Source organism: Diplotaxodon limnothrissa, linkage group LG16, assembly GCF_057381915.1.
Source record: "Diplotaxodon limnothrissa isolate DT_005_m linkage group LG16, D_limnothrissa_male_GT1.1, whole genome shotgun sequence".
Taxonomy (NCBI): Eukaryota; Metazoa; Chordata; class Actinopteri; order Cichliformes; family Cichlidae; genus Diplotaxodon; species Diplotaxodon limnothrissa.
The window spans coordinates 12,654,777-12,675,865 of record NC_140611.1 but is presented as its reverse complement, the minus strand read 5'-3'; the positions used below and the strand labels follow the sequence as shown (position 1 = coordinate 12,675,865).

The 21,089-nt window shown below is 41.9% G+C and overlaps 1 protein-coding gene across 5 annotated transcripts in view; it reads right to left on the bottom strand.

Moving 5' to 3' along the window:
- dgkh (diacylglycerol kinase, eta) overlaps nucleotides 1–21,089 on the bottom strand; it is an 88,938-nt gene that overhangs the window by 11,570 nt on the left and 56,279 nt on the right. For all 5 annotated transcript variants that reach the window (XM_085375113.1, XM_085375110.1, XM_085375109.1 and 2 more), the window contains 20 exons: nucleotides 19,903–20,005; nucleotides 16,891–17,053; nucleotides 16,646–16,754; nucleotides 16,084–16,305; nucleotides 15,727–15,818; nucleotides 14,975–15,074; nucleotides 14,512–14,821; nucleotides 14,248–14,373; nucleotides 12,471–12,605; nucleotides 12,234–12,351; nucleotides 11,955–12,065; nucleotides 11,211–11,307; nucleotides 10,179–10,286; nucleotides 5,926–6,039; nucleotides 5,699–5,833; nucleotides 3,018–3,178; nucleotides 2,804–2,909; nucleotides 2,048–2,140; nucleotides 1,349–1,468; nucleotides 691–796 (listed from right to left, as the gene is read on the bottom strand). In XM_085375113.1, the coding sequence (XP_085231239.1) occupies nucleotides 691–796; nucleotides 1,349–1,468; nucleotides 2,048–2,140; nucleotides 2,804–2,909; nucleotides 3,018–3,178; nucleotides 5,699–5,833; nucleotides 5,926–6,039; nucleotides 10,179–10,286; nucleotides 11,211–11,307; nucleotides 11,955–12,065; nucleotides 12,234–12,351; nucleotides 12,471–12,605; nucleotides 14,248–14,373; nucleotides 14,512–14,821; nucleotides 14,975–15,074; nucleotides 15,727–15,818; nucleotides 16,084–16,305; nucleotides 16,646–16,754; nucleotides 16,891–17,053; nucleotides 19,903–20,005 (2,629 nt within the window). The remainder of the gene's footprint in view (nucleotides 1–690; nucleotides 797–1,348; nucleotides 1,469–2,047; nucleotides 2,141–2,803; nucleotides 2,910–3,017; nucleotides 3,179–5,698; nucleotides 5,834–5,925; nucleotides 6,040–10,178; nucleotides 10,287–11,210; nucleotides 11,308–11,954; nucleotides 12,066–12,233; nucleotides 12,352–12,470; nucleotides 12,606–14,247; nucleotides 14,374–14,511; nucleotides 14,822–14,974; nucleotides 15,075–15,726; nucleotides 15,819–16,083; nucleotides 16,306–16,645; nucleotides 16,755–16,890; nucleotides 17,054–19,902; nucleotides 20,006–21,089) is intronic.

Sequence of the window (21,089 nt, the reverse complement as noted above, 5' to 3'; positions counted from 1 at the left end):
TGCCTTTTCTACTCAGTTTTTCTTTTTTGTGTTCATATGAACTCTTCCATCTCTGCACATGTGTCCTTGGTGCACAGACTTGTTCTTCTCCCGACTTTGTACCTTCTGAAAACATACTGACAGCTGGATAAGAGCATGAAAAGAGGGGAGTATGCAAGTTGATGGTCAGGGTGTGGGATGTTAACACCTCAAACACATTCAAACACATTCTTTGTGTTTCTACTAGGGGACGACAATGGAGTACAACATTTATGCATGGGCTTCAAAAACAACAGGAGTGAGGGGCAAGATAACCATCATGAAAGGTAACCGTGATGACTCTGGGCAGAAACAAGCTGTTCTTGTGTGTGTGATGGAGCAGTGGTCAGCTTTACATTACTGAAGAATAAAGTATGGTACCACTTCCCGCTAAACATCTTGCTTGCCATTAGCAAGTGAATAGCAAGTGAAATAACATCTGTACCCTTTCAATTCAACTAACTTCAAGTTATGATTAACAAATCAAAAATTACTATGATTTTATTGTTATCATCCTTTTTAATAAGAGGTGGAAACAATTATACAGTGTAAATACAAATAAGGCAGCTGGTAAGTAAGTCCCTCCCAAGGCAGATGGGAGGGACTTACTGATTCCTTATCCTGAGTTTTTCCAGTTTGCTCAGTACTGAGGAAAAGTGGACACAGCCCTACCTGATTGAGGGCTTGTCTTCTTGGTGGCCTTCTCCTTCTTGAACTTGGGCACTATGCGAAACATGCTGCTGCGACTGTTCCTCTTGCCGTAACCCAGAGAGTGATCCTGGTACATAAGCACAGTCAACCTATAGCCTTTTATTTAGCTACTCGACTCTCCTGTTACCTGAAGCCATGCTACACTGAAGACATACAGGACAGCTGCAAGACAGCTGTGTGAACACTTTGGATTTAGCTGGTCAGTAACTGATCAGTCAGTCATCTAAGCCACAAGTATTAATATGTATGCACACTATGCTTAAACCGATAACAAACTATTATTATCTTTCAGTCCTGGTGGGAAAGTTACTTAGTGACAGCCTCCAATTAGCTTTTGTTGTTCTGAGTTTTTGTTTTCCAAATATTTTTCCCTGTCAGAATACTAGGGATGGACAAGAACAGCACAATGATTTGTGTGTTAAATTTGAAGCTCATATTTGTACTTTCAGTGACAATGTGACCATATTTGAAGGCACTGTTATTGCAGATAACTCCATAGTGTTCACTTTTAGCTTTGAGTTGCAGGAGTACACAATGTACCTAATGTCTTCTATTTTACAAAGATACCACACACAATGGAGCATGTGCATGCAAACGCATATTTACTGAGGCTGCTTACCTCCTCATCATTGGGCTGCAGGATATGGTAAAGCCAGGGGATTTCTCCCAGTTTCCCAAGTTCCAGCTCCACGCTCTGCAGAGCGCTGGACAGCTGCTCCTCCTCTGGTGGGTCCAGTTGCTGTAAGGATGACAGAGAACAAGGTGAATTTAACACACCATAATGCAACCTTAACATCAGGACCCCAAGTTATAATAAAACCACAGACTGTAAATACAAGATGGATGTAGCAGCAAATGGCAAAATCCTGTTATGAAGTCTCAGAGTAAGCATTCTTGCATTCCCCCTATGCCAGATGAGCGAGAGATGGATCTAGGTATATATTTTACACAGCACCCTAAGAGGACCAGTGACTAATTCATCACAAAACAGGTCTGCCTTAAAGCATAGCCCACTTGACTTTCTTGGCTGCAGTGGACACCACGACTTACAAAAACAACATCATGTTGTATTCAGCAAGACCAGAAACTGGTGACTTAAACTATAAACTGATCAGGAAAGTATTTACGAAGGGCACAGAGCAAGTGAGCCAGGGGCTGTTTTCCATAACAAGACTTCTGTCTGTGATCCCCTCCACCAAGATTCTTTCACCATTAGAAATAATCTAGTTTTAAAGTACACTGCCTTCAAGTCTTTGTTTCATAAACATATAAAAAGAAAGTAGGATTGAAACAATCTATTTCAGCCATGATAACTCACCAGAGAGACTCGGCCCAACAGAAGAGACTCGGTCTCATTGTGGAGTGCCTTCATAGTGCTGGCCACCTCAATGGCTGTGTTCCGAGTAAGGCTCTGTAAAAAGAATTCAATGTTACACACCATGAAAAACAGAAGCAGAGTGCACATATTTCACACAGTTCTAGATGCTATTTTAGTAGCTTAGCCTCTCTTCAGGGGTTTAATATAATATAAAGTAAGTGCTTATAATCAGAATCAGAACAAGTTAAACAACCCTTAAAACATCAATTAACAATGGAGGAAATTCACACATTGCCACATATAGTAATTACTTAAAGGGCACTTTTATTATTATATTAATGGCCAATGAAGAAATAAACTTAGCTTAACTTTTAGCAGCAGTTCAACTAAAACTGTGGATGCTGTAAACTGGACTCAAGTACTCAAGTACTTGACTTTGTCATTTTGAAATATGGCAGAAAATACCACATTTTAAAAGATTTGTCTGAAACACAGTGCCTAGCTTTTAAAGATTCAAATATCTCAAGAGCAAGAAATTGCACCTGGAACAGTGCTCATTAGTCTCCTTAAAACAATAAGTGGTACATCTTAAATGTAAGCTTTGACTTCAGTGACCTCTAATGGCAAGAAAAAGTCATTTTTATTTTACAAGAATTAATTATTTTAAACGGCAGTTTTAAGGATGGAACAGTGAGTTGTAAAAGACTTTCTCAAGACAATGTCAATGTCTCAAAAATCAGGCTAAACCCAGCTCACCTCGGGGAACTTCGGGTGTGTTTTGTTGATGGCGTGTGATGCAGCATTAACAGCGTGAGCCAGTTCCTGCTCTAAGAGCCCGTTCGTCTTTGCAGCCTCACATATCCTGTGATTAGACAGAGCGCAGTCAGTGAGCTTAGCTCAAGGTAACAAAGTCTGGGAAGCCTGTCCACACGGCGACTGATACCTGATATTCACATCAATTCAAGTTTACCTTGTAATGAGCTCTTCTGCAGCCCGGGCACACATCTGCACCAGGCCTGCCTCCTCCTCTGTGGCTAGATCCACAGACTGCTGAGGGTAGAGGTGAGGTCGCAAAGGAGGCTTATCATACTTGAGCTTGTCCTCCCATGACTTCAGTGTGTTCTCAAAAGCCTGCGGGGTAATTTTGAAGAAAACACAGATAAGTATATACATATATATATATATCAGGGGTAGGCAACCTTTCTGATGGCGAGTGCCATTTAAAATTTCCTCAGAAGTCAGTGTGTCATATGATTGCATTAGCAATAAATTTAATAACGCTCTATATGAACAGTTACACAATATATAGAACCACTTTATAGAATCATATTTGTTTGCAGATGTTGGCAGCTATCAGCGAATAGTTATCAGCTATTTTGAAACAAAAAAAGACACTTTTTATCCATAACAGCAGATGGACTGTACAACAGAAAATACAAATGCTATTTATGGTCTCCTCACAACAATGATAAGGAAAAATAAACTAAGCCAATATGGCATGTCTGTTAATACAGAGACACACATGTTAATGTGATCTCTGGTCTCCCACTCAGAGACACAGGTCTCCGAGTGTCCAGCATTCAGACGGCTACCTGAGGACACTCATGTGAGAGAAAATCTGCTCACACAGATATGTAGAGCCAAATACTGTCAATAAGGCCTCTGCAATGTTCTGAAGACAGTTAAACTTGTCAGGTAGTGATGTCCAGCAGGTGAAAATGCACAGCTGTGGATTCCAGCTGCTTCGATGTTGCATTAACTGGCATTAACTCAGCCAGTTAATGCGAGACAAATCTAGCTGCTCATTAAAGCTTTCTGGTTTGATCAGAAAATAAAACATTGGTCCATACACCTGAAAGGCCCAAAAGTGCATTGTGTATCCATGTATCTCCGTGGTGCTGATGCTGTGCTGAGCGGACAGCTCCTGAAGCTTTTGAAGTGTCGGAATGTGGAAAGCTAACAACGTCCCTCTCACCAGTAGGCTAAGTTATTTTTAGCCAATTAATTCAATTCAATTCAATTTTATTTATATAGCGCCAAATCACAACAAAAGTCGCCTCAAGGCGCTTCATAGATACAGAGAAAACCCCCCGATGAGCAGCACTTTGGTGACAGTGGGAAGGAAAAACCCTCTTCTAACAGGAAGAATCCTCCGGCAGAACCAGGCTGCGAGCTGATTTACGATGTGCACCGCTGCTGCGGCCATTTATTTTTTGATGCACCTTCTCAGATTAATTCACTGCGTGTCGTGCCCAGGGCTGGACTGGGACAAAAAAACAGCCCGGGCATTTTGACTAGAGACCGGCCCACCAGGTATTAAAGCCATAAAGCCTTTGAATGAAAACAAACACTGTTGTGACAGTGATGTACACTGTCTTGTTGGTATATGTATGATTTCTATACATTTTATGTCAGATAAAAACTTTGGTTGTAAGCTTCAGATAATTATTTAATAACAGCCAGACATTTTAAATGAGAATAAGAAAGTGTTTCTTATGGTTTCTCTTTCTGGTGTTATTTGTCTCTCAGAAACAGTTCATAACGTCCCTTCAACTCATTCATGTCACCTAAAAGGTAAACCTGTTTCTCCATCACCTGTTCAGCTCTGATGATTCAGTAAGGACATCTCCTGGTTTCATCTTCATGTTTCCCTCTCACCACATATCTAAACAGACATCATGACCAGCAGCTTTACAGCTGTGGCTCCAGCAAACCTCAGCTGATACTAGAAATAAATATTAAATAAATTCTAACAACAGCTGATCAAGCTTAAACGTGCTGCTATTTAGCGCAACCTCGGCTGGTTTCCTCTTTCTGGCGCAAAGTGGGCGATAAACAAACACGAGAGAAAAGCCGATCAGCTGATCATTGATCAGTTTCATGATTAAAGTAGCAACAGGAGAGGGAGGATGAGAGAAGAAGAGGCAGCTGTGCAGCGTAACGACAGAATAAATCCACCTTTGTGTCTTTTTCCATCCTAGACAAACTGCGTCCCTTCTCAGCTCAACACGAAACGGGTAATAATTTCTCTGAATGCGGGACGATTCCGTTTGTACGGGACGGTTGGCAACTCTACTAACTAACCTTATGAATAAAATAAAGTTCACTATCAGTAACATCATAGCACCCACCCAGCTGTATAGAAACTCCGTCATGCATAGTTATTGTAACTGATGGTAAAAAGTCACCACAACGAAAATAAACTCCACCTAAACTTGGTTTATATCTGACCCAGATAGACTGCAGGTCATAACTTCTTACCTGAAGTTCAGTTCACCTGACACTTGAACCGGCGGCCGCCTCGGGTCTCTCCTCCTCCTGCCTCCCCTCTCCCTCATCCACCTGCTGGCCTCCACCACTTGTTAATTTTACTGAATCTGTGGAAGCTCCGCTATAGCCACCACCAAACAACTGAGTTATTTTTACACACCGACCAGCATCTGGCCAATCCAACACCTTTCATTGTTTATACCGTTACAAAAAAAAAAACATCGGCCCACCGAGCAAATGCCTGGTATGCCCGATGGCCAGTCCAGCTATGGTCGTGCCATCAGTTAACCCTTCGCGTGCCAACTGTGGCTTGCCGACCCCTGATATATATATATCTACACAAATTGCTTTTCACTCAGCAACAGCAGCACCCTTCCTCACCCGGTCTCTGGTGAGCATCTGTGCTCTGTTCTTGTGCTGGATCTTGATGACTCCAGGCGGTTGGATCCAGGCCTCACCATCTACCTGAATGGGAACCCCCTCATCACCCAGGATTGTAATCTTCACAGTTCGACACTGATTGAGGAAGACGCTTGGATTAGAATCACACAGTGTACAGACACAGAGACACAATTTGCACTTCATACGGTTTTAACGCATCTGCTCACCTGTGCTATGCGGTGGTGTTGCAATTTGATGACTCTGGACACAGCCATTTGCATGCTCCCAAAAACAGCAACCACTTCCAGGATCTTGTCATCGAAAGATGGAGCACAGAATATCTGCATAAAAACATTTTGGCAATAATGAAATCTATGTCAATGTAATGTAGCTGGAAGGATCCTAAAAGGATACAGTTGCCGCTATTTCAAATTTATGTAAATATTCCACATAAACATAAATAAAAGAAAAGCTAACATATTCAAAAATTTGTTTTCAGCAGCCCTTTAAAACAAACTACAGACTCAGCCAACCTGAGGAGGTTTATGAGCTACATCCAGCCTCTGGTTTTAAAATAAGGGACAGTTAAAGACCCAGTATCAGGGGCCTGGTCAGTTTGTCTGTGACCCAGCATCTCGAGTTTATTTAGTACTGTTGATTTCCTATGTTAGATTTGTGCGTTTTTCTTAGTTTAGGGTGTAGTTGAGTTATTTTGTATTTTTGATTACTAATGAGATAATGTTCAGGTCTGGTATTATTATTAGTTAGGGTTTAGTTAACATTCCATGTCCCAATTGCCAGTCTTGGTAGCCGGGGATCAATCCACCAGGACCTCCGCCCGGCTCACATTGCACCCGACCCCTACGGTGCCACCTGCGGGTGGTGGGCCTGCAGGAAGATGGGCCCATGTCCCTTTTTCGGGCTGTGCCTGGCCGGGCCCCATGGACTAAGACCCGGCCGCCAGACGCTCGCACTTGGGCACCCTCGCTGGGCCTGGCTCCAGGGCGGGGTCCCGGTAACCCTATCCCAGGCAGGGTAAACTGTTCCCTAGATGGTCTTTTCATAGGGGTTTTCTGAATCGCTCTTTGTCTGGTCCCTCACCCAGGACCAATTTGCCATGGGAGACCCGACCAGGGGGCAAAAGCCCCCAGACAACATTCGGGAGGGGCTCAGAGTAGAGCCGCTGCTCCTCCACATCGAAAGGAGCCAGTTGAGGTGGTTCGTGCATCCGACAAGGATGCCTCCTGGGCAAGGTTTTCCGGGCATGTCCCACTGGGAGGATGCCCCGGGGCAGACCCAGGACACGCTGGAGAGTTTATATCTCTTGGCTGGCCTGGGAACGCCTTGGTGTTCCCCTGGATAAGCTGGAGGAGGTGGCTGGGGAGAGGGAGGTCTGGGCTTCTCTGCTTGGGCTGCTGACCCCGCGACCTGGCCCCGGATAAGCGGAAGAAAATGGATGGATGGATGGTTTAGTTGAGTTCCAGTCTAGTTTATGGTTCTTCTATGTCTCCTGATTTATGAGTCTTTTCCTGTCCTCTGTCATGTGTAAATGTCTGTGTGCTTACATTGTCAAGCTTGTGTTGTCTTGTGTCTGTGAAGGTTCTCAGTCATCCAGGTCATCGTAGTCAAAGGAGCTTGCAAAGAAAAGCGTCTGGACTTCTTTAAGTTGCTTGAAGACGTTTCACCTCTCATCCGAGAAGCTTCTTCAGTTCTAAGGTCAAATGGTGGAGAGTCCCAGATATAAACCTAGTGGGAGTGACCCCCCACAGAGGGACAAAAGGACCCCCTGATGATCCTCTAATCGCCTGAGCCAAGGTGTGAAACTGGGTGTGGGTCCCAATCAGCCAGAGTTTCGGGTGTGTTCATTGTGAAACTTGGCCCCACCTTATCATGCGAATTCCTGAGGTCAGATGGCCCAGGATGTGAGTGGGCGTTAAGGCGTCTGGGAAGGGATCTCAAAACTGGATTATAGATGGCAGAGAGTTGGTGTCGTAAACCCCCGCCTCTGTTCAAAGATGGTCGCTCACAGTGGACATAGATGGCTTCTTTCACTCCTCTTTCAAACCATCTGTCCTCTCTGTCCAAAATGTGCACATTGGCATCCTCGAAAGAGTGACCTTTATCCTTAAGATGCAGATGGACTGCTGAGTCTTGTTCTGTGGAGGTGGCTCTTCTGTGTTGTGCCATGCGCTTGTGAAGTGGCTGTTTGGTCTCTCCAATGTAGAGGTCTGAGCATTCCTCACTGCACTGTACAGCATACACCACATTGTTAAGTCTGTGTTTTGGCGTTTTGTCTTTCGGGTGAACCAGTTTCTGTCTGAGCGTGTTGCTGGGTCTGAAATACATTGACATCCCGGTGTATTTCAGACCCAGCAACACGCTTTGACTGTGTTGTCTTGTCTACATTCTATTATGTGTCTTGTGTTCCCTGTGGCGTCAGGTTCATTTGTGTCAGCTGTGTTTTCCCAGGTGTTTCCACTTCTCTCATCACCCTTCTGTGTATTTAAGTCCTCTGACTTCTTCTGTTCTTTGTTGGGTTGTCTGTTGTTTCCATGTCAGGTAATATCAGGTCAGCGGTTTCTTTCGATTGCTCAGGTTTTTTTCATGTTCATCTTCATGTTTTGCATGTACGTGTTCAGTTTCTTGTTTTAGTTATCGTAGTAATTTAGTTGCTCCCAGTTGACGCTCCACAAACACACCAGCCATCTCAACATTGAGCTGGATTGTTGAAATATAGATTTAGTTGTATTTTACCGTTTCCTTAAAATGAGAAAATGAAGTAGATTTCCAAAATTGCCCTATGAAACCTCTAAATCTATTCACAGTGTTTACAAAATGAAGCAACCCAACCTGTAAAGGAGGTCCACAGAGCCATGTGCAAAAGGCAGCATACTGCCATAGGGGCCCATTTTCAGACACTATCACACCCATGCTCCTGTGGAACACCGTGTTAGCTGCACATTCAATTTATAGGCTGAAAGATTATTAGAAAAGTATTTTCAATCATGTTAGCACTGCTGACAACTGTTATGCTGATGAAAGAAGTAATTCATTTAGTCGGTTAAGCGTCTGTGTAGGTTTGAAAAGGGCCAAAGAAAGAGGCTTCTTTTCTGAAACTCACTGACAATGAATTCATGTTCTAGCTTGCAGACTTGAACATGAATTCAGCGTCAGACTTTTTTTTTATTACAGTGAGAGATTGTGCGGACTTGTGAAGAGAATAATACACGCACAACTTCTTAAAATAACAAAATAACTTTATTCCTTAAAATAGAAACCTCTGACGAGTTTCAGAAACTCAACTAGACAGACTGATTAAGTGAACATGACTGCTGTCAGCAGTGCTAACATAACTAGACAAAGAGATCCCAAGCCTAATGATCATTAGTAGGATATAAGGTAACATAATGCGACACAGCAGTGAGGGGTGCTGAAACAGGCCTCTGTAGATCTAACGTAGAAATCTAATTGTTTTGACAACATTTTTGATCCATCACTTATATATAACATAAAATAATAGACTTAATTTCCAAGGGACCCCAAGATTTTGAGGAGTAGATCATATGTGTATGTTGTAAAAAAATAAATAAATAAATAAAAAAAAATGAAAAATTGTCAAATTTATTCCTGAATTTTCTTTTACACATATTTGTACTTCTAAAACAAACAAACAAACAAACAAAAAAAACTTAGAAACTGCTGAAAAGCGATCAGGTGACCCTCTCAGTTGTCTTGTGGGGCACCAGCCACTAGATGGACACAGCCAGTGGGAGGGCACTGATCTGTGTGTTAGCAGGGTCATTTTATCATTAGCTTTTACAATTACTAAGATGTATATTATCTTCTCTCTCTCTCTCTCTCTCTCTCTCTCTCTCCATATATATGTATATGTATAAAAAACTATATTTACTCCCACGTGTCAAAATGAATGATTTATTCCAAACAAAGGCAAAACTCTGATGATAATCTGTGCCTGTGTTTGTGCAGTCGTGTATATACTGTCTCTGTTTCTGCTTCCTCCTCTCCAGCAAAAACAGTTACATAACACCCCATGCACATTGCTGTATATGTGTGTGTGTGTGTGTGTGTGTGTGCCCCCCCACACACACCCCTGAGTGAGCCCTCTGCAGTGTGTGCAAACTGACACTCTAATCCCTCAGCCAGTGTGCTCTGAGCCTTAAACATACAAGCAGAGACGTCTCTCTAGCCATCCTTCCCCCTGCACATCCAGGCTATTGGGGTCATGTCAAACAGGCGTCCACACTGTCATTCTTTAGGTAATATCAGAGAAGACAAAAAGAAGACAAAAAGAAAAAGAAGACAAAAAGAAAAAAGCTCCAAGCAGAGCGGAAAACACACCTGTTTTCATCCCTCAAAGATGATCTGAGTTTCCTACCAGGGCCATGCCAAGTAGGATGGAACATCACACAGAGAGCAGTTTTATTACAGTGAACAGCTTGAGAACAGTAAATGTACTTACATCATCCTCCTTGGTGCCGCCCCAGAAGTTGGTTCCGCCTGCGTAGCTAGGAATGTTCAACACTGCTATGCCTTGAAGGCTGGGCAGTGGGATGTACTGTCCATCACACTGGGAAAGACCCAAATAACAAAGTTAAGTTGGACCAGTAAAGCAAAAGAAAAGAGAACATGGTGAAAGAAAAAAAAAAAAAAAAAAGGACTGGTTCTTATATAGCGCTTTTCTACTCTTTCTGAGCACTCAAAGCGCTGTACACAACTTGTACATTCACCCAAGCACATTTTTCTAAGTGCTTACTAAGTAACATTCACACTCCAATGGATGCATCGGAGAGCAATTTGGGGTTAGTATCTTGCCCAAAGATGTTTGGCATGCAGACTGGGGAAGCCAGGGATCGAACCACGAACCTTCCAATCAATAGATGACCCGCTCTACCACCTGAGCTACAGCCACATATACTCTGTGTGTCTAAATTAAGGCTGTTTGCTGGTTCTATAAACATTTAACCACATTTTTGCTTCTGCCTTTACTGAGCTTTCAGAACTATTTCATTGAAAAACTGACACAAAAAAACTGATGTTTTTTTTATTACACGTTATCAGTTTTCTGGCTGTGTAAATAAGCAATCTCACAGAACAGGGTGGTTTTTACTCTTACCAGACCAACATCGTCACTGCCTAAGAAACCTGGAGTTCGTTCAAATATACACATAATCATGGAATTTTTTTAAGGGCATATTATTAAGGACAGTTATTCTCTAAATGTTTTTACATAATAACAAACAATAGAATTTTTTTTAATATTAAAACTTTTTTTATTAACTTTAAAAAAAATAAAAATCTTTGTGAGTAAAAGGAGAGGTGAACTCTAATTTTTGTCACGTGTTCCTTATTCTGTCATGCGTAATTTAAGTGATTATAAAGATTTAAGCGCTGGTGAAATGCGAGTGTGTAACATGCAGTGTTTTCAATTAAAAATTTTCTCGTTTCTTTTTTAATCCAAAGCCTTAAATGCCTGATTTTCTCCATGTCTCACCTCCAGCTGGACCTTCTGCTCCAGGTTCTTGTAGGTTCTTTGCAGCAGCTCCTTAGTGCCCAGAACACCGTACCACATCATATTCTTGGTACGACTCCTGTGTGGGGAAGGTGCAGAGGCGGTGTGCAGGAAAAAGACTGTTGTGTCACTTCAACTTTAAAACACACAAATACGTGGACAACACATCACCTGCAACACAATCACTGAAATGGAGGGAATGTGCCTGGAAAAGTCAGACTCTGTATTTTGTAATGCCCCAAATTACAAGCAAACAAATAAATGTACAACAGCCTTGCAGAAGATTAAGTGATCACATTTTCACAATTTTTTTTTTAGACACGTGGGAAAATAAAACCTTCTGGGATGGCATCTTGGCAGCTCTTGGTGACATATTTACTTGTCTTTATTCAAGGACCAACACCTGTTTAAGGTTATCCTGTTAGCAGCACACAAAAAAAAAGATAACTTAAAACTGGCTAAGGACTGCAACACTCAGTTCTAGACAGTTGGTGATTGTGTTTGACGAGGTCCTGAAAATAGAAAAACTCACATACAGACTGAAAAAATGAGAATACTTGACTGGTAAGTAACTTCAGTTATCAAAAGAGGCAGATTTGCTCCAACGCTGCCAGCTTAGGACTGTTCAAAAGTTCATGTGCTTGTTTATGTATAAACAAAGCAAATAAAATGAAATTATAAAAAAACCCACACAAATATGCTGTGTTCATTGGAAATGAGACTCACCTGCATTTCTCTGGATGCTCCTCTCGCTTGTTGTTAAACTCCAGCGAGATCTTTGCATCCAAGCCAATGCCAAAGTAGTTGTTCATAACACACTTCTCCATATAGCCCTCTCTGGATGAACAAGCAGTCAACACAAACGCACACACAAAAAAGGTAGTTAGATTGCACACAAATACATGAAGTGAGAGAAAGACAAAGCAACAGTGTAGAATGTGACCAACAAACAACATCACAGTGACAAAGATGGAAGAAGGCATTAGAAAAAGACATGGCTCTTACAGAGAGTCCAGGTCAGGGTCGATGAATGATGTGGCCCCGAAAGGGTCGATGTTAGCCAGCAGCATCTTGCTAATGATAGAGCTGCCAGCAATAGAGGCAGCCAGACCTGCTCGCAAACCTGCACATACACACAAACACACATCGTCTGTGTCACACAATACTGAACTGCAATGCCTGACTGATTGTGCCCTTGTTGATCCAATGTGATGAGTTTGGTGCCTGTTTATGTGTGTTTACCTGGGCAGATGATGCGTGTGTTGAGTACAGGGAGATTCTCCTTGCTGGTGGTGAAGGGTGTGATGGTGAAGGAGCTATAGGACTGGGTGCTACGGCTCACTCTCCTCTCCGTTGGAGAACAGGGACTCTTAGCAGCTGGGCCAAGGAGAGAAAAACTTACTTTGAATTTAGGGACAGATATGATGGAAAGTATAAAGCAAAACAAAATGCGCTTCAGCTGTGTCAGAGGGTACTTATTAACACAGAGATGCACATCCATAGACATGCATCATGCATCCACATATGAACAAAAATATGAACATATTAATGCAATTTTAGGAATATAATATTTATACAGTAAGGCTGGGTGCAGGTACAAATAATAACATTTGGGGTCTATGTGTCCAATAGACAGTACTCACAAGGGCCTCATTCACCAAGATGTGGCTAACAATGTTATTACCTTCCTCATACCTTGCTCATAAATTAAGAACATACACAAAATCAACATCAATTCATCAAAGGTATGCAATGGTCATCTTTTTCCTACCTTGCACACGCTACCTGTGATCTGTACAAGGACTGTCTGAACAAGTTGAGGCTTTGGCCAACAAATTTCCAGTTAATATTTTTTCTTCTCTACATCGAATTTAATTTCAGGTAAGAATATACTGATGAATCAAAACGCATTGCTTGTGAGTGAGTCCCACTGTCTAACAACATGATTACTTTTGCATACAGTAAAATTACACACGTTTACTTTGAAAGACTGGTTGCTCGGGGTTTATTCTGGTGTTGCATCCTGGATTTGACATTATTTTTGCTTTCATTGTATGACTTCAAGAGCAATTGGTTAGAAGGCTGACAATTACTGATAGCTATATTTGAACCAGACCATGGGCAGCAATCTCTTCTGCTCTACTTCCTCGGAGTGCTTCCTGGTCAGGAAGGAGAAACAGGACGAAAGACGGAAACAAGGAGAGGACACAAAGCAGAGGGTTTGACTGATTCCTCCTAGTCTTCTAATACTTGGAAAATGTGTGGAAGGAAGGAAGCAGCCCAATGATAAACAGGAAGAACTTCTGCCCCTAAGACAATAACATATCCTGTGGCCCATCCACACACACACACACAAAGAAGCGCAGTGGACATTTCACAGTAACCTGCATGTTGAAACAGCTGGCCTGCCTGTGTACTTTCAACAGGTACACTGATTTATTATTAAAGAAGTTGCCACAGTCTGAAGATTAGAACCTAAGCAGCTCAGCCTGGTGTAAGAGGTGGAATATCACAGGAGGAAAAGTTGCTCCAAGCACTTTTAGCACTAATCCCTGAGTTTATTTATGACAGGAAACTTGATTTGCGTCAGCAGGCTTTTTTTTCCCATTAGCTATGTCTCTGGTCCACTGTGGTGCAATGACTGCAATACCCACCAGGTGGCAACATTAAAATCATGTGTACAAAAATCTATGCCTTTAAGGCATCTTTGTTGTTCTTAAACTTGCCTAAATTATAGAGATAGCTGTGTTTCCTTCTCTCAGTAGAGAAAAGAGTGAGGAAACATGTTTTTACACCGACCACTGCTGACTTATTTTCTTAATTCAGCCCAAAAACAATATGTGTCAGCTACAAGAACAATGCAAGCTGGAAGACTTGTACAGTGGACATGCAAAGCTGGGCAGGTTAAGTTCTCTGGAACTAGCCTTTTATGAAATGTAGCGGGCCAAGTAAGTGAATGTTTGGAAGTACCTCGCAAATGTAGAAGGGGAACAGGCCAAAAAGCAGCAGAAACACTTACATGACACTGCTTCCAGTTCCTTAGTGTCCTCATCTTTCTCACTGTCTCTGTTCTCGTCCTCGCTGTCCTTCTCCAGAGGGGATGGAAGCTCTGTGTCCTCCGTATGGGCATTCTGCTCATCAACCACTAAACAGGGCATAAATGGGTTGGCCATAACACAATAAGTTGCATTTAATAACCGCATGTTTTTGTTTCAAAAACATTTTGATAATTCCATTCATCATCACGAGGCAGAATCCTTATCCTGTAGCTCACTACACGTACCTCTCTCTGCCTGTTCTATGACCTGTCGAACCGCTTTCTTCAGACTGTCGGCCCTGAGCATCAACTGCTCCCTGCTTTTGAACAGCTGGTGCGGCGAACCTCCTGCCACTCCTTTCTCCGTCTCCTCCTCCTCCAATTTCTCCTTCAGCTCTGTCAGGCTTTCTTCACTGGCCTCCTCCTCCTCCTCTTCCTCCTCCTCCTGTTCCTCCTCTACAATAGGTGGAGTGGAGAGGGGGAGCGGAGGTAGAGCTTGGCACTCTGTGTTGAGGGTCTGGAGGAGGGAGTCCAGTTTCTCATTGAGGATGGCACACTGGAGGGCACAGAGGAAGAGACACTTAAGGACCAGATGGAGTGCTGCAGCAGCATTCACAGGACAGTGAATTAGCAGAAATTTAATATATATGGAGTTGGCTTTCAGCACAAGCAGATAATGGATGTTTACTGCATTGTTTTTGAGGCTTACTTTGAGAGACATAGAGTCGCACTCCTCAGCATTCTCAGTGCTTTTCTCATACGCCTTCCCCACTTTGGCAACAAAATCCTTCACTGTCTCACACAGAATTCTAAGAAACGGGGAGAAAACACAAGTTCTTCCTGACATAACGTAATCTGAGAAAAGCTAATTATTTACCTCCTTTTGTATCTTTTTACATACTTCATTTACTATTTTCACTATATGGAAATAATTTATTTTTCACAAAAGTACATTTTTGTTCTCCTCTTTGTTCTTTATTCTAGAATGTGGCACATGGCTGCCCCTCCCTGAGCCTGTTAAAAGGATGTTCTTGCTTCCCACTGTTGCCAACTGCTGCTCATAGCGGTTCTTTCTTACTATAAAAAAAACACCTTGAGAAAACTATTGTTGTAGAGTTGTGCTTTATAAATACATTTTTATTCCAGCCAAAAACAAAAGATTCATTACTTATGTGAAGGGAGGGGTACATTGGTTATTTGTGACTAGGACAAAATCAATACAAGAACAGTTGCTTAAATGTACTTTTGTCAAATGTGTCCCCAAGTGGACTGCTCACATATTTAAAAATGTCAGAATTATTAGTGTGATTGCTGGAGCAGCTGCAATAATGCTGCAGCAATTACAATGCAATATCACCACGACTTGCACATCATGGTTTTTAGCCTGTAGTTGATTACATTGCTGTTTGGGTTGATTTTAGACTTCTTATTCTGGGTAACGGCGGTGTTATAAACACTTACTTGGCAGAGGAGATGACCACAGAGTGCTGCTCAGAGTTGAGGATCTTTGTGAGGTGAGTAGCTACTGAGTCTTCATAGGTTGAAATGTGAAACTGTTGAGAAAACAATGAAACTGTTTATTTCTATTCAGAAAACAACTGTTAAACGCAATCTTATAGGCACTACAGTTAATAAGGTATAAGTGCTAAAATGCTTATTTGCCCATGTTTAAACTGGAGGTAAGGTGAACATGAATTCAAAATGTCAGGTGCTATTCCCTGCAACTACCTCCTCCCCATGTCTGTCTGTCTGGAATCCCCTGCTGGCTTTTATTGGGTCTACTGATGCATGTGAATATCTGTCAACTCCTGTGAGTACCTGGCAGTCGTCAGCTCCCTCAGGCGTGGTAGGGCAGCTGTGTTTGGGTGGGATCTTAATCTCGTAGGTCATGATGCTCCAGCGGTCCAACATCTTGGTGCTGGCCCTCTCTAGCTTCTCCAGAATCTGAGGCAGCTGGGTGTCATCGTCACATGACGGGCCCCAGCCAAGCACTCGCGCCAGATCATTGCCGGTGCCCAAGGGCAACACCCCCAGCTGGCACTGAAAGGCAGGCACAGGGTTTATTTGGCATCAGTGTCTGCTATACTCAAAATGAGCTGTTTGTCTGTACATTCCTGCCTGTGAGTGTGGAATGACTTTGTATCTTTATGTGAGCTTGCTCAGAGCAAAGGCAAAAAGCGCAATTGGAACACTGGCCAAAGACAAATTATCGTCTGTGTACTTGTTCTGGAAAGCTGTGCAAAACCTGTTTAAAAAGACTTTCTATCCAATATGTTTATGATAGTTTGTGATTATCATTCATTTTCAGTAGAAGAGAAACAAATCCTAATAGTGTTTTCATTGTCATTGTTAAAATAACGCTTATGTTACTGTGCACTACTTGTTTGTGTAGATTGAGTTTGTCGATCTCTGAGAGGACCCATCCCACGCTGCCATCACCTCCGCACACCAAGATTCGGAAGTTGTCAAACTTCTGAAACAGGCGCAAACTGGAAAAAACACAACAAAGCCACTCATGTACTTATTCTGCAGGATCAGCTTTCAACTAAAGCCTAATAACAAAACTGGTGCACTTTGATATTTATGGATATTTACAGCAGATTTGTTTGCAAGTGTTTTCCTCACCCAAGGTGTGGCCCACCGTTGACCAGGTCAAAGACTTGAGCTGGGTTCAGAAGCTGCTTGAAGCGCCGTAGGAACTTCACTCCCTGGTTGTCGCCACTTTTGGAGTTGACAAAGACCAGGAGGGGACTGGCACATGACGGGGGACAGGTGGCCTTCCAGAAGCCTGAGGAGTCATGGCAGCAGTAAGAACAACAAAAGTCAACATGGCTCTGTTTCATCAGACTGAAATTTACATGGAAAAAGAACATAAATTACTGTTTTATTGCTGTTTGAATTGAAATTTTTTTGTGTATAGAGTGTCCAAAGTGGAGGAGGAGTCACATAGCAGATCTGCCTAATCAATCTTTTTTGCTCAGTTCTATGCCAGGTCTATAAACGGGATTTCCTCTAATGGCCACTTGAGTTTATTGCCCACTTTTAAATGCACAACTTTCCAGCACTAAAAAAACACATCTTCACAACCTGGTAAGAAAAACATTTTTGGTGTCTATGGTTAGCTTCAACCTCGATATCAACTCTATACTGAATTTCCCGGAGGAACCCACCTGAGGGATTAATAAAGTTGTATCTAATCGAATCTAATATTATTATAAAAGTAATATATCACCTGTTCGATTTTTGTAAGCACTTTAAGATTAGGGGTGTTGCTGTGTGTCAACACAAGCTGACTGGTGTCTGTTCCACTAACTGAGGTCATTGTAGTGGAGCGCTTGATTTTTTTGCAGTTGACACCTTTTTGAGCAATATAATGCTACTGTCTTACTGATAATAGGCCCTACTGTGTGACGTAGCCCATCTAAGAAGCCTATGCTTCCATTTTGGTGCGCAACATGCTGTGGTTTCTCTGTATTATTGTAGGGTGTTTATCTTATAATATTTAGTGCCTTGAGGTAACTATTGTTTTTAATGCCATATAAATAAAACTGAATTGAATTGAATGATCATCTTATATCTGCAATAAATGTTCTGTATGCATTCTCTGTGTGTTACACATCCTAAAACTTTATCCATCAAGCTTTTTTGTTTTGTTTTTTTAACATTTTCATCTAATTCAAATTGGATTGGATTGAAGAAAAAAAAATATCAGGTAAAACCTTTGATTTGTGCTACTAGAATGTTTAAATAAAACTGTCTTAACTTGATGCTTTAGTGTTTTAAATATCTTACCATGTTATGACTTAAACTTGAGCAGCAGTGCTAGATGCAGCAGGAGGTGTGAGCCAGCTCTGTCATCGCTAAACAGCCTCATCAAATTCCTGTGTGTGTGTGTCTGTGTGTGTGTGTGTGTGACACCAAGCATAATAATGCATAGGACGGGCTTAACACATGCCACAAACACGTGTTTTGCTGTGCAGTAGAGGACAAAACACATATACATACTCTGGTCTCGGGGAGGTAATGTAACTACCAGCTGTAATCTGAACACTGCCTCTGTGGTGAAAGCTTTGCGCATATTAAGGCTTCAACCTTAAATATATGGGAATACCATCTCTGGCAGCATGGACACAATCGTCCTTCTTCATATCTTTCTCATTCTCTTTAATCTCTTCCTCTACAATCTTTTGATTTATCGTCCTTTCTGGGTCACTCTCTTTGTGACTGTTTCTGTAAAGGATGAACAGAGGGAGAGCACATGAAAGTGGAGGAGAGAGAAAGGACAAGCAGGGAGTCACGATACTCTGGCACGTGCTACAGTCAGCCCCCCCAGCCAATTACAACCAAACTCCCCCTCTTTTCAGCCAGTGTTCGAGCAGAGGGGATCCTGGCACGTGCCGAGATGACGGCGAGAGAAGGACAGAAAGAGCGCAAGAAAGAGAAAGAGGGAGAGAGACAGAGAGAGAGAGAGAGAGAGAGAGAGAGCCTAACGAAGCATATATCTCCCCTTTTGTTAGCCCTCTCCCTATCCCACATGTTAATGTGAGTCTGCCTCTCAGGTGCTGATCTTCATCTAAAACGGATTTAAGCACTGGCAAACACACACACACACACACACACACACACACACACCTGTATAAAGTCTGTCTTTATGTTGAGATCATAAGTAGAGTCTGAGGGTATTATGAAGCCTCTTGCACAGTTGTATCATTATCAAATTGGGTTTTTATCACATGCACACATCTTGTGAGAGGATCTATTTTAAGAAACGTGTGTTTCAAACTGTCACATGGGTCTATTTTTAACCACCTCGCTATATGAGAAACAGGCAGTGTCCTGGAACACATACCTTGTCATGATCCTGTATTAACACTCTATACTGAACTCCATATAAAAAGAAATGGAAGAGGGAATTTATAGCAACAGTTTGTCATTTTTGTCTATTCTATGTCTCAGTAATTTAATATGTAAAAGGGAGGCACTCTTGAGTAAATCAGAATGTGAGACATAAATGTGGATAACTTGTGAATAAAACCTAAACATTTCCTGCTGCATACAGTTTATGTTTTGGGTCTGCTCTTTTTTTAAAAGTGCATCCATGGGTTTTTACAGAATATATGAACTTTGTACATTTGTTGGAGCGATAAAGCACACACACAATAATGAAGAGTTTAGTAGTGATGGTTTGAAAAGAACAGTTTAACAAAAAACAAAATAATTTTACACTGTCATTCATTTAACACCGCCAAAAAATCTAGTCATATAGTCATATATACATGGTTGAACCACTTATGCCGCAGTTTAATAAACTTGCTTTGGGTCTGTTTGGTGCTAAGATCAGAGGGGAAAATAATTTTATCATTTTTTATTTCTTCAGAGAAGAAGGTATTGAGAAAAGGAAAGTGTCAGTGGCTGTGTCCCTGAGTGGATGCTGACTAAACCAAAATGAAACATCCTCCCTGCCACTATCTTTTCATACGATAGAGCAAAAGGTCAAAGTTCAATGAGAAGTCATCAGCTGAACAAATAAGAGCAAAATCTCATGAATTCACCTCTGAAAACTAATGACAGGTGCAACCTCTGACCCTCAGAGTGAGTCAGCACAATTGCACGGCTGATCACGTGTGTGTTGCCTACCATCTGAGTCGATGCTGTTGAGAGCAGTAGGGGGGATGATGGAGACTTTGCATTGACCTAGGGGACACTTGCGTGGATATAAGTCCATGCAGGCTGTGTGCACCTAAAAGAACAACACCAAATACAGGGAATTAAAACTCTAAGCAGATTTTAGATATAAGATTATTGATTTTTCCATAATTTAGTGGGCTGGTTTCAGTCATTATGCAAATGTACTGTTTATAAGATTGGGGAAACCTGCAGTCAGCTAAGACTGAAGAAGTCACTTGGATGAGTGATGAAATGTTTCTCCCATGAAAATGCTACGTCCATATGAACAGAATCCACCTTTGGAGACTCAGGAGGTAGAGCAGGTCATCTGCTGATCAGAAGGTTGGTGGTTCAATTCCTGGCTCCCCCAGTCTTCATGCCAAATATCCTTAGGCAAGATACTAACCCCCACTTGCTCTGATGCATCCATCGGCGTTTGAATGCGTATGAATGTATGTTAGTTAGAAAGCACTGACAAAGCATAGACAACAGTACTTGTGTGAATGGGTGTGTATGGGTGAATGCAGGGTATTGTATAGAGCACTTGGAGTACTCCAGGAGAGTAGAAAAGCGCCATATAAGAATCAGTCCATTTACGTAACGCCATGTATACCTTGTGTCATTTTGGCAGCAAAATGGGGAGCAACACTATATCATGGTCATAATGGTAATAATGTTATACCTGATCATGGTAAATATGCAGAATTTGTAAACAAAGGAAAAGAGTTTTGTACTGGAAGCTGGTTTGCAGGCTCTGATAGCATTTGGGTAAAGTCCTTCTGAAGTGTAAAAAGAGGGACTGTATTTCCCAAAATACAATCTTAAAACCATCAGATATTGTTATTAAGGTTTTTATTACCTTTTGTAATTCATCTGTATTGATCAACCAGATATTTATTGTCTGCAATAAAGAAAGCCAGGAGTAACTGACAGCTGCCTCCAGAGGATGACTACAAGTTGAGTTCCCAGATTGTTCCAGCTGGCTCTCCAGATTTCTCAGATTCCAATCATTCACGAGTTTGTGGTGAGTGCCAGGACAAGCCCAAGTGCTGCGATCAGCCCAGCGAAAAAGGAAACCTCCAAACATCCACTGTCCATGCTTGGATCAGAGCCTTGGCACGACAACAGGGAACCTACATACAATTAACCAGATGGTT